At 45.0% G+C, this 16,030-nt stretch overlaps 5 protein-coding genes across 5 annotated transcripts; 1 reads left to right on the top strand and 4 right to left on the bottom strand.

Moving 5' to 3' along the window:
- Positions 1 to 286: 286 nt before the first annotated feature.
- F5Y00DRAFT_234299 (uncharacterized protein) lies at positions 287 to 4,213 on the bottom strand. Its single transcript, XM_048007411.1, has 8 exons — positions 3,808 to 4,213; positions 3,682 to 3,744; positions 3,539 to 3,602; positions 3,384 to 3,485; positions 1,930 to 3,324; positions 1,566 to 1,870; positions 1,394 to 1,513; positions 287 to 1,344 (listed from the first exon to the last, which is right to left on the bottom strand). Exons 1-8 carry the CDS (start codon positions 3,898 to 3,900, stop codon positions 784 to 786), a joined length of 2,703 nt encoding a protein of 900 aa, XP_047865885.1. The 5' UTR covers positions 3,901 to 4,213; the 3' UTR covers positions 287 to 783.
- Positions 4,214 to 4,492: 279 nt separating this feature from the next.
- Positions 4,493 to 5,797, bottom strand: F5Y00DRAFT_234295 (uncharacterized protein). Its single transcript, XM_048007410.1, has one exon. It carries the CDS (start codon positions 5,540 to 5,542, stop codon positions 5,066 to 5,068), a length of 477 nt encoding a protein of 158 aa, XP_047865884.1. The 5' UTR covers positions 5,543 to 5,797; the 3' UTR covers positions 4,493 to 5,065.
- A 181-nt stretch (positions 5,798 to 5,978) lies between these two features.
- Positions 5,979 to 8,093, top strand: F5Y00DRAFT_234294 (uncharacterized protein). The gene has a single exon (XM_048007409.1). It carries the CDS (start codon positions 7,001 to 7,003, stop codon positions 7,292 to 7,294), a length of 294 nt encoding a protein of 97 aa, XP_047865883.1. The 5' UTR covers positions 5,979 to 7,000; the 3' UTR covers positions 7,295 to 8,093.
- Positions 8,094 to 9,508: 1,415 nt separating this feature from the next.
- F5Y00DRAFT_252598 (FAD/NAD(P)-binding domain-containing protein) lies at positions 9,509 to 11,033 on the bottom strand (the record flags this gene model as incomplete). The annotated part of the gene is made up of 2 exons (XM_048009948.1): positions 9,509 to 10,485; positions 10,535 to 11,033. 2 exons carry the CDS (start codon positions 11,031 to 11,033, stop codon positions 9,509 to 9,511), a joined length of 1,476 nt encoding a protein of 491 aa, XP_047865882.1.
- A 2,828-nt stretch (positions 11,034 to 13,861) lies between these two features.
- On the bottom strand, positions 13,862 to 15,803 carry F5Y00DRAFT_234292 (ubiquitin-conjugating enzyme/RWD-like protein). Its single transcript, XM_048007408.1, has 3 exons — positions 15,196 to 15,803; positions 15,051 to 15,134; positions 13,862 to 14,986 (listed from the first exon to the last, which is right to left on the bottom strand). Exons 1-3 carry the CDS (start codon positions 15,283 to 15,285, stop codon positions 14,459 to 14,461), a joined length of 702 nt encoding a protein of 233 aa, XP_047865881.1. The 5' UTR covers positions 15,286 to 15,803; the 3' UTR covers positions 13,862 to 14,458.
- Positions 15,804 to 16,030: the final 227 nt, after the last annotated feature.

Here is a 16,030-nt window from a genome sequence, read left to right as displayed (position 1 = left end):
TAGATCGGGATAGAATCGGGTCTAGGATGTCGGTAATAGCGATGCAAGCGAGAACAAATACATACATAGAGGCCTGTAGTGTATGTAGAGCTTGATTTCCTGCACGCGAGCCAGACTTATCAAATAATTCAAACCACGTCAATAGAGGTAGTATGTAAACTGTTATTGACAACGACGGCAACGGATTTAGGATGAATAAATAGCCAAGTGACGATGGTACCAACTGATCTCTATAAACAAATATACGTACGCTATCGTGCCTTTGTCTGTCTCCCGTTCCGGTTGAGCTTTTGTCTTACATACTTCGTACTTCAGATTTAACCCATTCCAATGGGGAGCGGTCGTTGGAATATTCTACAATGTTCTAGAATTTATAGTACAACGATACGATACATTCAACTCAGCACGGACACAATTCATTAACCCACGTACCTATCATGGTGAGAGAATAGATCATCATATCCTTGGATCATTCCATCAACCACTCCTATGTAATAGAAACGTCAAAACATTTATAATTCCTTGCCCTATGCCTATTCATTATCCGGCCTTGGGTATCATGAAGTCAACGTGCTGTATAACCGTACAAGCCAAGCAAGACTCAATTTCAATAGCGCGGCTCAAACCCGTTTATTTGTTTAATAAACCATTCATTCCACACACTGTCTCATCATAACTCCAATACCTATGCCCTACTCATGCCTCATTATGCTTTTTATCATAGACGTGAACCTCCTCGTATTCCATAGTCCGAATAACGCTAGGCCGCTGATTATATGACCATTATTCGTGATGCTCTACATCTATGTCGATATCCATCATGTCGATTGGACCGCTCTGAGTCGAGTGGCTGGGTCGGGTTAAGAATGGTGCGGGTCCCCCAGTGCGCTCTCGCATCTCAGGCGGCTTGGACGTGTCAGAGTTAAAAGTTTGCATCTTCTCCATGTTGCTGTTATCTTGCTCATTTGTGACCCAACCCCCCAACCCCGTTGGTTTATTTTCATGAGTGCGGCAATTTGCGAGTGACTCGACAATGCCACCGAGTTTCTTAGACTGAGGGCTACTGTTGGCAACTGGTTCGTAGTAAGTGCCTGATGCTGGGTAAGTAGGGAACTGAACCGCTTCATCGAATGTCAAATCAACATCATCAAGGTCGTCGCGAGTACTGCCATGTGTTGCCACCGACGAGCCAATGCTGAGTTTTCGTTTGCTCGATCTTATGCCAGGAATATAGGATAAATTCTCGGTGGTGACTCCTGAGGGGTCCGGATTCTGTAATTGTTCCGGACTTTGCTCTTGGGCAAGCTCTTGTTGAAATGAGCGATTGTCGGCCCGTACGAACATCTATGGATAGTTTTAGTGCCCATTCCATCCAAACGAATACGTGACATACCCGTAGAGCATCCGACAAGGGAAGAGGCTTCGCTTCCATGGCGGCTTCAGAAGCATAGATGAATATAGGATACTTGGACTCGGTCCCGGCCGCGTGGAGGACGTCTTCCAGAATTGCTTTCTGCGAGGTCTGTTGAGCACATGAGAAGAATAGGTATTTGATACTAACATACCTCGGTTTTGATTGGGTTTGTTTCGCCCGACGAATATCCTATTTTCCACCACTGGTCCAAGGAAGCAGGCCCCCCATCGACCTCCATCGAACCGCTGTCTTGTCTGACACATACATATGCGAGTTCATTCGTAAGCGCAACACCGCGAAGGGTGTATTTATGGGTGGGGTTCCAGTATTCCGGATTATAGGCGGTGGTCGACCGGAAGACATATTCTTCATCGTCTACTTCGTGTTCTTGGCATGTCAACCACTTCGAAATCACTTTCATGGAGTCGTAGTATGCCTTCTTTGCGTTTACAATGTCTATAATAAGGTAGGTTAGAAAGATGCCACCTTTTCCAAAGGAAATAGAATAAACTTACTTGCTAAATTCGTCTCAAGCTCCTCAAGTTTCTCTCTGCACCCCACAATAACATTTTCCCATTTTTCCATTCTTTCTTCTTCCTCGGGGAGGAATGTGTAAGGCCCGCTCCATGTATGAATATCGTAAAGGTCTCCAAGGCCGAGTTCCAGCCCCTCCTCCATTCGAGCGTAATGATAACGCCACTGCGCAGCCCTAATCTGACTTTGCATCATCCTTTCGTTGTGTTTAATGATTCCATTTAGACAAGCGAAGAGGTCATGAGGACCATTGCCCAATCCGTTCACTTTATAGCAGCTCTGACCGTGACACCTTACCAAGCTTGCCTCTAGTAGATCGTATAAGCGTAACTTCTTTTTTGCCAAGCGCATATAGGTCTGCAACTTGAGCCCAAGGTCTTTTCGATCCCTCATGTACCGATCCACATAAAGCACCGCTGGCACCTCACAGGGCTTGACCAAGCCGGTGCCATTGAGCCGTATCGTCATCACCTCGGCAGGTTTAGATAGTACGGCATAATTGGCTTCCTCTGGGAAGGAATGGTCGAGTGATAACGCATGCGTCCAGAGCAAGTTATCCAATGCGTCGTAAAACGTATTCACCCATTGGTACTGTACATGGTCTAATGCCAAATCCAGAAATGTAAACGGCGTATCTTGTTCTTCATCACCCTCTAGTGAGGGTTCTTCGTTTTGTATAGGGGCACAAGGTAGGACAGTGCCCATGGTCGTCATAGGTTCTAGGTCGCAGGCAGGATTGCTGGGAGCCTCCTCCTTGATAGCCTCAAAGAGTTTATCTTCAACGTCGGGCATCCAACTTCCAAAGCTAGGGTCAATTGCTTTAGTATCAATGAGACCGTCAACAGTACCGTAACTCCGTTCCGTCTTATCAAGGAACGCCATTAAACGGTGGAGCTCCTCGGAAAACTCGGGATGCGCCTCATCACCCCAGATCGATTCTCCTCTTGCCATGGCCGCCAGATGTTCATGCTTGAGAATTGGCTGACCTCTCCACCACTCCGAGTTATGCCCATAGTTCTTAGCTGGATTTCCGCACTGGAGTAAAATGTTTCTGACGGCCGGAATCTTGTGATAAATCGATAAGATGAAACCGACCCTGTGATCTTTAGTCTGTCTAAGAAATGCAGGAGCTTCGGGATCACGCTTCCTTTGGGATGGGGTAGGATCGGCTTTCACGTCGTCAGTAGTTGTTTTAGTAGGAATCATAGCCCATTGTTCAGTATCATATTCCGGTCGGTTTGCAGGACCAAAATATTTAAGGCTCGTTTCGTTGTCGATAATACCAGCTTCTTGGCGTTGAATTCCCGACTCGGCGGCAGATTCAGCTAAGGCCCGTTCTAAATTCGCATCTTCTTCGGCGGCGTTAGCTGGTGCACCTGGCAAGTATGGGTTAGCATTATCATCTGTTTTATATAGGACAGTTGTATAGCAATACCATAAGAGGACGTGTTATTAGCTCGTGAGGGGGGTCTAGTGGGAGCCGTATTGTTCTGATAGCTGGTAGGCGCAAGCTCATCTGGACCCTGGATATTGAAAGCTGCGACAGGAGTTTAGTAACGAAGCTGGCTACAAGGCAGACAAATACCGCACATATCCCCGAACCAGTCGCCTCACCATGGCGATCCATGTTAAACTGCGATTCGTCCCATCTGTACTACAGAGAACTTAGCGTAAGAGACTAGAGGTTGTATATATCGACGGGGTCGCGGGGGTAGGAAAAGGTAATGAAGTACCTTCTGACTGCCGGGATCTTCGAAATACTCTTCGGTCGCACGTTGGATGTCGTTATTGTTTGCCTAAACAGAAAAGAACCATGAAGTCAGTATGGAGAGCGAGATGTAAGGTGATAGTAAAGGTACCTTTAAGCGCGTAATGGCCTCGCTTCGGAGGAGGTCTGTGATGTCACAAAACAGAGTAATAGCCTCCTCTGTTGGGTCACCTGTTGTCGCCATCTTGGGGAAAGCACACTATTTCTAGTGAAGCATAGAAAATTGTATGGAAATCTGGAGCTGCGGAGGACGATGGAGGTAGTAATGATGGTGGTGGGAAGGGAAAGAGTAGGTAGTGTAAGTATACGAATATCCGTCACTGCGCTCCCACCGATGCCTAGCCGCGATAACCTTAGGTCAAAAACATATATGTAGGACAGGAGCAAATATTTTGAAATAAGAACAGCGCTGATAAAGATAACGTAAATAAATGCTGCCTGTAATTCTATTGAAGTTCAAAGGTCTAAAAAGAGCTTTTTTTTTTGTTATCGGGACATGTGCAGTACAGAGAGGAGCTATTGTAAGGCTTAGCTGATTACATTAAAGTTACACTACGTACCTAGGTACCTAATTACATGTACGCAATACTAACCTCTCTGTATGTAAGAGGTACCAGATATACCTGAATACCGGATTAAATACTTGGAAGACATTGATTTCTTAATGAATAATAAATTGTTGAATATAAACACATTTTCCAAACATGAAGAAAATGTCTGATTAAATATACTAACAAAGTGTATACCCCCTGCTACGAAACCCTCATACAATAGAAGTGAAGCATATGACTGGTAGTACAGGTACACTACATTAGGTACCTACATGTATACCTGAGATAAGTTTGACTACCCCGCAGACGCATCAGGTACAATACAGAAGGGAAGATTAGCGGGATGCTTCGAGCTCTTTTATTAATCATCTTTCGTCTTTATTGCAATCCAGGCTTTACCTTTAAGCTCATCCGATATAGTTGACAATCTGAAAGTCTTAACAGTATACCTGAACAAGCAATATTTTAGTTTCATATAAAGGGTATGCGAAAAGTGTAGAGCATTAACAATAAGAGTAACCCATTCATGGACACCGTATCTAATAGGTTTTTACTCTTAAATCAACGCTGTGGAACCTAGGATTGGCCACTTAAACATCTTCTCATTATATCGCCGGTATCACTGCCCAAAGGCAAACAAGACAGTTATACTATACTTGGCAATTCCGAGATGCATCCATCAACCCTGTCACAACGTCCAACCATACATAAACCAATTAGATATCTCACTTAAGGAGGCCCTAAATTTCAAATTCAAATTCCCCGTATATCTTCGCGAAATCCCCGTATCAGAGTAGCTTACAACGCAAGCCACGTTCCACCAAACATCAAGAAAATTGCAATTCCGACGATAGGCATAGCAACATTGGCGGGATCAATACCAGGCGCGTCGAGGATCGGTAAGCCGAGTACGGTACCTGCGCTAAGGTTTGCAGCCGCCCCGTCGAGAGCAACCTGAGACAAATTTCCACATCGTTGGTTCAATTGCGCATCCATCATCATCGCCGGAAGTTTCGGCGACTCCACATCCAAAATAGCCCTGGCCGGAAACGTTCCAAGAGGAGAAGAACGTAGGAAAGCCGCGCGATACGTCGCGTTCAATGCGACCGTAGAGAGGTTGGCTACTAGCGCATAGTTCTGGCAGGCGGGCGAATTCACATCGTTCGCGCTGGGACTTTGTCGAGGGAGTAGATCGTGTGTGACATCAACCTCAGCGACTGCGATATTGCAGATGGAAAGGAGGAAGACGACGAATTGGAACGGTGTGCGGAACATGGTGCCGGCGCGTATTTCGTAATTTGGGGAATTAATAGGGGGGGAATCCAAGAATTAGATAGAACTCGTTGGATGCTGTGGCCTGCCACAAAAATACAGTCGATGTAATTACAAGGGAATTGGTGATGAAGCAAACCGTAAACGAAGAATAGCGAATGATGAAGAGATCAACTCGTGAAGAAGAAAAGAAGACGAAAAGGTTAAGAGGGTATCATTTGAAAATATAGAATTTGGACTAATATCGTTCGACGGGGAGAGGGGGTGCCGGACCAGGGGTGATCAGACGTCTCAGATCTCGTAGCCGCGATACATAGCGGCATATTTGATGACAGGCGAATCAGATCCCAGAATACATAACAAAGCCACAATGGCTAATAGATATGTATAAGCCACTCATAACAAGGACTTATATACATACAATACCGAGACAGTGCCTTGTGTAGTAACTTGTAAGCCTCACGACTGTCGAACCATTCAAAAGTCATTCAAAAGTGACAACGATCTTGCTCAAATGTTGACCAAGGTTAACTCCGGGCTTAAATATGTCTTCTAACTATATCAGGTATTCTGTTATACTTTTCTCTTCCCCATAAGTTAGGATCTTGCGTTCAAAACTTCATGTCTATTGAGGAGCTTTCACGGAATTCGCAATGCTTGATCTGCCAGGCTATCCCAACAGCGTTTAACATTCGCCGGCGTACCCTCAACACTTCACAATCCCGGCCGGATTCTCGCATCATTATCGAAGTTCTAGGCCCGCTATACCCAGAAGCTGTGTCCTCTAATCAGCGCGAGCTAGATTTATCTAATCCGAATAGCATTTTTGTCTGATTGTTTCTTAGGCTCACTGTTAGAGTCCCAAAAGATGACTTCGAAGTTATAAGTGGTTAGTAATAGTCCAATGAACTCTCTCCAAAGAGTATAATGGCATTTGAATTTTAGTGGACTCCTCACTCTGGAGTAGAAGGGATTGGACGTTTCAGGACTGGCTTCTTTCTCAGCGGTGCCTCTTCATTACCGAGCATCAAACCATATTGAAATGTTCGCAAGCAGAAGCAAGTGAAGAGCTCACGTGGAGTCCTCAAGTTCTTGAAAACCCTAGGCCGCCAGCGGTTTTAGATGATAGTCTAGTAAGCAGTAATATTGAAGATTAGGATGATTTGAACAAAGACAAAATTTGTCAACCCCCAGGCTACTTTGAGCTACAATCCTACGGCACAGAGGCTGAGTACCTAACATAGTTAAAGACACCGCGCTCTAACAGAATACTGCGGATGAGTCCAAAACTATACACCCCGCTAACTTTCTTATGGCACCGACATTCTCCATGCTTTCACAGGCATAGCTAAATACCTATCCAGGTTACTACCTTGCCCAACGCTATCCGATCTACCGGAGAAATATCTACCACAGTGTCTCCTGTGGAGTTGCCCAGGGGAACCAGGCAGGAGGGGTGAAATGCCAGAAATATCCCGTTGGAGCTGGGCAGTGGCATTGAGCACTGTTGGCTATGATTGGATATGCGCCAACCACCGGTTAGACCGGGGCGTCCTTGAAATCGTAAGCTTGGTGTTCTTCTACCACCAAGATCCGGCTTGCGGTCTTCGAAAATTCGATATCCAAGAACGGTGGATCCAACACGAAGTAACAATCAAAAAAGCAGCAAGCCAGGCTGAGCTACCTACCCCCACGCCCAAAGCGCTATCTTCCAACTGGAGGACCAATCGAGATTGGGGAAGACTGTCCCCATAGTCCATCCCAAGCCTTTGCCCGTCAAGTCTTGAGTGCGGAAGCCCGCCAGCTCGCCACTATGTTTCCCGGTTCCTTGGCCTTCAATACGGCAGTAACGTCACCAGGTACAGACCTCTTCTCTAAAGAAGAATACTGGGAAAGGCCATGATGCACAGAACGCGGCAATTTGGAATGAAGGCACAATTGTTTGGCGTCTAAACATGACGGGTTTCGAGTGGATCAATACGCGACGGACGACGCCGGGCAATAGAAAGCATTTCGATCTTACCGTTATATCCGGTGCCTTGGAACCTTTATTAATTCGGTAATTGCATGCCTTTCTTCGTTAGCATTGTTGAATATGGTAGCTGCGTGTGGCGCTTGTTGGGCGGTCGGTGTGTAACCCATTTGTTGCTCGTTGCGTTGGCGTCGGGGCCATCTCTTTATGCGATTGGAAGCAGCGTCGGTCCAGATGGGAGACCGTTGTATTATGCTAATTCTTCAAGCGTCGATTGAATATTAGGCGGCAATGCGTATTCAAAGTTGCCTTGTATCTGATAATTTTTCAATAGTTGCTACGACTGTCACACCAGCGCAAAGCGATACTTACAACAACAGTACACGATAGATGTTACAGTTCGACGGATTGATAAGTACGATTTCTAACACTAAAAAGTTAAAGCTATCAGATATGCACCTCACAGCACATCTCTTGGCATCGAATGCCATCGGCGGCGGCGGGATGTTACACTGACAGCTGTACGCATTTTGGACGTTCCGGCCCGTGTTATTAAAGCCCGTTTAAGAGAATCAAACAAGTACACAGGTTAATATTGGTACCTCCCATAGGATATCTTAGGTACCTAGGCAAAATTTGATTTGACTTAGCTTACTAACCCTATTAAAATTATGATAGCTATGAGTCCCATCCTAATACTAGTGAATAGTGTATAACAGTATCAGGAAAGCTTTCGCTGAGACTATTTCAGAATTTAAAACATTAGCCCCGAAAAAGCAGCGGAGTTGAAGAATAGTATTCGAGAAAACCATATGCTACAAGCAGGATGATCTATCGCAAACTCCTACGGCTATACAAGCAATAATAATCCCACCCGATTGCCATTGCTACACTGGGCGTGTCTAGCTGCTACTCACCCAGGTAGGCACGTCAACATCAGACGAGGGCTATACCCACGTCATGATGCCGTTGGTTGACGAGTCAATCTGCAAAGGTGTTGCAAAGAGTAACGAAGTGTGCCGTGTATTGGCTGGGGAAACGGCTATCTCTATACCCCGCATACGTGGGACACTGTATTTCGAAGGCGCACTGCTACTATATACATCCATCAACCGCGGACTAGACGATGCTTGTGACGCCCAGAGTTCCATCGACGTATTCGGTGAAGTTATTATGGTAGGTAGACGTACCAGAGGGTTTGACGGCATTCTAGGTGTTACATCCAGAATTGAAAACCATGGTTGATTGTTGGAGACCATGCCAATCACTTACTCAGGTGGTCTTAATTGTAGCACATGACCCTTAAACAAACGTAAATGAATGTCGGGAGAAGCGGTCATGATATACTATTATTATAAATAACGATATATCACGAGTTCGCGCTTATCTCCTAGAGTGCGAACTTAGCCACTAGTATGGAATACAATCCTTCTAGATCTTATTGGCCAAATAGTTTCTACCATTCCTAGGAGAGTATGTATTCAGTCTTTTCGGAGACTTTATTCGTTGATATAAGTGGAGTGAGTATCTCTTTTTAGTTCGCACTTTAGGAGATAAGAACTGCTCATGTGTCACACGGTAGCTCAACCCATGCATCCGAGTCCCCGGACTGAGCCCCGGCGGGGTAGGTATTATTGCGGGTGACTTGCATGCGTGTGGAGAACTAACCCCGGCGCGGCTCCACTTCCCCACGGCCGTAGACGCCGTGTTCGTCTGGGATTCTTTTTCTTTTTCTGTGGCTACACTGGTTTACGCACGCCTGTTGGGGTTCGGAATGAATAAAATAGCCAACATGTCAATGATACGACCGATAAGATTTAGAAATCTTATACAATACATAAAAAGTTTTGACGGTGTAAGCATGATAGGAAGTGGAAATGCGCGATGTGGGGAATTTACACACTTAGATTGGATTATAACCTATAACTACCTCCTAAGAGCCTAACATACAATCATCACATCCCTATCTACCTTGGGTACTAGCTAGTACATACATATCAAGTAGAGAAATGGAGACCACTCCTAAATTTGCCCCAACGAGCGCGTACGTAGTCCTGCGGCGGGCGTGTCCTAGGCCGCCAAACTCCCGTCTTTCCGTACACGGGAAGTCTCTCTGCCGCAAGATTAGCATAGGTTGAGTTCAGTCGAAAGATCCGTTCGGTCTCAGCAGTAGCATCCTTTGCCGACAGTTGAGGAACTGCAGTCTTCAGTCCTTTGCGGTTCATGTATTTTAATAGCCGGGCCACAAGGAAAGCTGTTATATCAGCTCCTATAGTCCAGGCATTATCAGCATAGCCAAACACAAACATCATGTTTGGAACACCCTCGATCATCGCGCCATTCCAGATATACTTCTTGGCCCATGACAGTGTCTCTCCGTCGACGCGTATATCGATGCCCCCACCTAGCTTCATGTTCAGACCAGTAGCAGTCACAACAGCATCTATATCAGTAGTGTCTATCTTGCCGGTCTCATGATCCTGGGTCTGTACTCCAGTGTCTGTGAAATTCGTAATATTTCCGGTAATCAACTTCACGTTAGGACGATGGAGGGCCTGGTAGAAAATACCGTCGGGGTCCGTACACATCCGTTGCTCCCATGGATTATATCGAGGCTTGAAATGGGGGTCCTGCTCGAGCCACCTTGGTAGCCTCTTCACGGTATCCTTACGGAGACGTTCTTTTGCTGAATCAGGGAAATTCTCGCAGTATGCAACATAAATGTGTTGGTGCATCGTATGGTACAGACGCTGACAAGCCGAGGCCAGAGACGGCGGCAAATGCTTGTGCGTCCATGACTTGTTTTCTTTCGTGATGATGTAGGTTGGGCTCCTTTGAATCAAAGTTAATTCGCTGGTTTTCTCTGCGAGTAATGGCAGTAAGCTGACAGCAGTGGCTCCGCTGCCAACCACTGCCATTCTCTTGTTCTCATAGTCGTAGTCCTTTGGCCAGAATTGCGGATGTATTACCTTCCCTGCAGAGCTGTTAGGGTCGTTGTTTTCTTAGAAAGTGCCTTGATTCACCTTTGAAGTTTTCGAGACCCGGTATCTCAGCCTTCAGCGGGGTTTCGTAGTCATAGTATCCAGTTCCCAGAATCATCCAGGGTGTAGTGTAGAATTTTTGCTTTTCGTCGTGGTCAACCGTGAGAGTCCATTGTTGTTGTGATGAGGACCACTCCGCAGCTAATACTTTATGACGCATTTGAATTCGCTCTTCTATACGAGACTTGGACGCAGCATCTTTGATGTAATCCAGAATTAGAGAGCCATCTGCGATTGGCTCTGGATGCGGGTATAGGTGCCATGGAAATGCCAACGTGTTGATAATAGCATCTGAACGCACTCCTGGGTATGTGAACTGAGACCAAGTACCACCAATCTCGCTACGACCTTCGAGAATAGTGAAGCGAACATTGGGGAGCTGGCTCTGTAACCGATAAGCGCAGCTGATTCCTGATATACCAGCGCCCACAATAATCACATCAAGCGCTTCAGGCTTGCTTGTCGTCTGTGATGAATCCATTTCTCTTGAAGCAGTTGATGTCTCTTTCATGCACATATATATAGTAATTTTCAATTGAGTGGTTCACGTATTAAATATATGTACATATGGCTGATAATGGTAAGAAGTGATATGGGATTATAGTCCTCTTTAATAGTCATGGCCATGGTGGGACATCGGAGATCTGCCGAATGCCCGGTGTAGGTACCCTAGTAATGGATACGAGCGGTCGGTGAAGACGTCACTTAACAGTTACCCCATTGCATGTGTATACAAGGGTGTGGCGATGTTTTGTTATCTCATTCGGAACTGGGTAGTTCTATTCGCCAAATCGAGGCCGCATCGCTACTTGTATGATAGGCCTGAGATCACACTCTATTGGACATCTCGATTCAATGCAACTCGGGAGAGGCCTGGCCTGGAATGTTCAGGGACATTTGCAACGCTGCCAAATTAGAAGGAACCCCTGAATTCAGCCACTTGTATAACATTATATGCTGTAGTGTAATCATCTCTCCCACACATAGCTCTGCCCAAGACGAAACTTGTGCTGTTGATGATCCACTCATATCTTTTCCACGGAAGGTATTCTAAATATGATAGGATCGCAATCCCTACGTGAAATATCTATGGGGGGATAGCTCCCTGGTTATTTGGAGAAAGGTGTTTACCTATATCAAAGTGGATCTGGAACGCCAATACAGTGTTTGTGATTCTCCCCACCGGTATTGATATATCATATCTGCAACCTGAATGAGCCGAGTTAAGAACCCTGTAAGAGGGGTACAGTTCAACTTATAGTAAAATGTGGACATTTATTGTTGCCGGTGTGGGGAAATGGCTATGGGAGTTTGGAATACGTGCATTTTCTTTTACCCTTCAGTATATTTGTTAATAGCAACGATTTTATTTCGACCCATATTCCCGAAACGGAACCGTGAGTAGATAAGTTAGGAGGTAAGCAATCCCTAGTTCCCCTATACACGATACACTTCGTCTATTCTAGGCAGCGAGTCTAACTCATTACAAACGTATGATTACCCCCCGGAAATAGTTAACCGCTCTTGAACGAAAACAATATGCTGTGTTGCCCTACTCGTAGACACCTATCATACTTGCTATACGAGATGGGTTACATCCGACATGAAGACTGCTGCTAAGTATTGGATAGTTCAATTGTAGCCCCCGAATATTTAGCATTGAAGGCTTTTGAATGTCTTGTTAAAGGGGCATTTTTACTCGACATCTAGCGAAAATAAAAAGACTCTACTTCCGCATTATAGATTTCTCTCCGCTTAAAATTTCCGTAAGAGACTTGGCTTTAGGTCTAATTATACATCATTTTCAGTGTTACCCCAAACCGTAGAACTTTCCAAATTGACAAGTAGAGACATCGAGGAAATATATATCTATATCATATTACTAGGCAACTCCTTTCAACTATAGTGCCGATACCTTGCAGCGTGGATATGGCTACCATACAATACCGATACAATTATTCTCATCGGCCAAGAAGGGGAGAGGGGCTGGAGCAGAACGTCCCCAATTGTATTATGATGGTGTCGTCGAACTTTAAACCCAACTGATTTCATGAAGAATCTTGGTGAGACGCTCATAGAACGAAGACTACGGGATTCTATAGCTTAGATTAAGGTTCCGTGTAGAATAATAAATTTATTTCCACACCTTTTAAGTCCACCCCGTTATACCTAGAAGAAATTTGTACGAATACGTGGTAATCTGTATGGGTTGTAGTGTATGTTTTAGAATGTAATTGGAAACTCTGTTCTCTTTAAATGATGATTGTGAATGATAGTTTAGTAGCAATCATCCAAGAGACTGTTAATAGATTCCATGATACTCTTAAAGGTATACTATCATCTGTACGTTTGGGCTTAATAATTACTTGAAGCAACTAGTTTAAACCTTGTTTTTATGTTTGTAAAATAGTTCTGTTATTGATGCTAGTATTTCGTGCTGTTATGTACACATATTCGGTTGCTACTTGGTTCATTTAGATGGAATAGGTATTGTTTACGAGTTAAATTAGGTACCTTAGTATTCAAAGATTCGTCATTGTTTGCTTGATATATAGTCCTACGTAGGTATCTAGCTTGCTACTTACTACTTAAGCTAATTTTAGGTCGACAACTATGACTGAGTGAGGTGTAGGAAATTCTTACGGATCGCTTTTGGGTAGTGATATTAAAGTGTTCGAGGCTAATAAAACCGAGAGGTGTTTAACTTAGGTACTTGTTACCTGGTCGGTCTAATGGACGGAACACAAAATGCACTTAAAGGGGATATTAGGCAATATCAGAAGTACACTACGAATAGTATTAACTATACCTAAGATAGGGCTGAAAGGGGTTTATGGAATTAGGTATGAATGTCTTCATAATAACGGACAACCATACCAACCGCTAAATCGAGCCTCGGTAAGTGTCAGCCGGCTGCTAAATGGCTTCCACCGGCATAAACCGGCTTACATACGAGTCGCCGGCTTATTTAAGACGTAGGTAAGCCTCAAGAAAAAGAACGGGGTATTCTACTAAGCTCACGCCACTTGTTCCCTAGAATGCGTTGTCATAAATGGTCGTTGAAAATTTTTACCCCTTTGCCTTATATGCATAGCCGTAGGACCTTAGCGTCATATTAGGCACCATACATACCCAATGTTACTGCTGCCGGATAACGTGCCAGCGTGCCGGATCTGCTAGTTGAATATCGGGAACGACATCCCGCGATATCTATTCCCGTCGTACCCATAACTATATCAAAACAGATGCCAAGCCTTAACGAAAAGGCCTACCTTGGCGATAAGGAGTATAGAGTATAGACTAGAAATCAGCAGCAGAGCTAGTTCGGTGTAACATGATAAATAGGTATTTGGTCATATTATATATGATATTTTCATTTCACATGTGATGGGCAAGACTTATAACTACCTAAGAATGTATGTACAAAGACATTCATTCTATAATATGTAAGAAGTGATGTGTAGTAGAATTGCTATATGCACGGTATTAAGTGCCTTAAGTAAGCACTGCCGTTTTGATAACTTAAATATGACATTCTTAAAGTTGGACGAAAGGGTAACGCGTGATTAGTATGGTTGCGTTTATACCCAAGTGACAACCGTCCCTCATCTATAAACACGGTGGAGGGTTCTCAAAGATTTGGCTACAAATTAGTAGTAGCTGAGAAAGGTCTTCGGCGCCCACGTTTCATCATGGAGCCTCCTCTATCTGAAAGAAGATGCGAAAGTCGATTGTTGGTAATCCAATGCGACGAAAAGACGAACCGAAACGCGCGCCAAAGGTGCAAGAGATCCATAAACGCCTTACCCCCGCTATGCAATTGTGTACTGGGTCAGAAAATGCTTTGCCGGCCCATTCTTAGAGGTCGAGTAATGGATGTTAAATGTTGCGTAGAGCGGGCTGATATCAGTTGTCGTCGTCGTCGCTAGCGCCGTCATCCTCGCCATCTTCATCAAACTCTGCTAATTCCGCGTCGTCGCCGGTGTCGCTACCTCCGAAATCGAGTTCTTCGTCACTTTCGTCCCAAAATGCAGCATCGTCGTCTACCGGCTTCGGTGGTGGCGGGGGTTCGAGGCTGGTTGGCATCACGAAGTCGCTCGGAATGTCGCTCTTTGACTTGTCGACAATTTCCCTGGCTTTCCTGTTGTAGGTGGCGCGATTGTCCCGGTACGTTACGCTGGCGTCTACATTTGCCGGAGAGTTGATCTCGGGATCATCCAAAAGGAGGAGGACGGACCGGAGCACAGACTCAACACCTTGTAAAGGAGACCATCGCTCGCTAGCCTGCTCCCCAGACATGATATCTTCGCCGGGAGTATGCAGAATGGAGATGCACAGTTTGCCGTCGGGATAGATGTTGGGGTGGTAGATGGGAATTAGAAATCTAAAGGTCGGCGGCTGGTAGGGATACTCTTCGGTGAAGGTCATCTCGGCCTATTAAATATTATTATGTGAGTGATGATCTTATTTGGGAAGGATACTTTAATTTGTTACTTACCTTAAAGTAGCCCCCGTTAAATGCGCTGTCAGGGTTAACGACAATAAGACCAAGGCGCCAACGTAGGATATTGCCATTCACCAACTACGAGTATATGGAGTCAGCAATATGGTTAGAATATGAAGAAGGGAGCTACAGCACTTACATCGATGTTTACCCATTTCTCTTTTGAGAGCTCTTGCATCTCGGACATCAGCCGGTGCTTAGCACCACCAGCAAGTCTTGACGACGACATGGCGAAATGTAGATTTAAGCTTGTGGTATGGATAGGGAGGGTATCGTGAGTCCGGTGCGACAGGAGGATGTAACTCGCGTGCCCCGGAGTAGAACTTGGAGAAGAGTCTTATCAATGAAAACGCCACCAGGCTGATGACTTGGAATGAAAGAAAAAATAAAAAAAATTTGCAAAGTTAAAGAGAGACTTGGGAACGTAGGACAAGGCAACACACGGCTGGATTATGCGATGCCTCGTGCCGGATGAACGAAGTGACTAGAAACGCCACGCGACAGAAAAGCCGTGCAAATCGTGAGAAGCACTTGTTGACTTTGGAACTTGTTCTGCCCGATGTAGTTAGGTAGTAAAGGGGTTGTTGAATGGTACTTGAGATTGGACTGGGTGGGATTGAATTCGAATGTGACTGACGAAGACTTGTCGGATTGTGTTATCTTATGGAAGTCTTGTATCGGAACCGCGATTCCTCGGCGCCTGACTCGTCCCTTAAATGGGATCCTCACCAATGAGGTAATCACACCTTGACGGGCAGGTGTCGACCACAAGAATAGACCCGAATAAGTGGGGGCAAGGGAAGGAGACGGATTGAGTGATGCACTTTACGCGATAGGTTAGGGATATCCTTACGTACCTATGTACCTACTCCCGAACTCGGTATGTTAAATACTTGGGTACATGTACTTAACATGCATGTATGTACGGAATATGTAGATCTGTAAATCCAATGACAGGTAATTATGAAAACCAA

The sequence above is a fragment of the Daldinia vernicosa genome (assembly GCF_022497035.1).
Source record: "Daldinia vernicosa strain CBS 139.73 unplaced genomic scaffold F5Y00scaffold_17, whole genome shotgun sequence".
Taxonomy (NCBI): domain Eukaryota; kingdom Fungi; phylum Ascomycota; class Sordariomycetes; order Xylariales; family Hypoxylaceae; genus Daldinia; species Daldinia vernicosa.
Note: the sequence above shows the minus strand (reverse complement) of the source record. Positions and strands in the feature narration are given on the sequence as shown.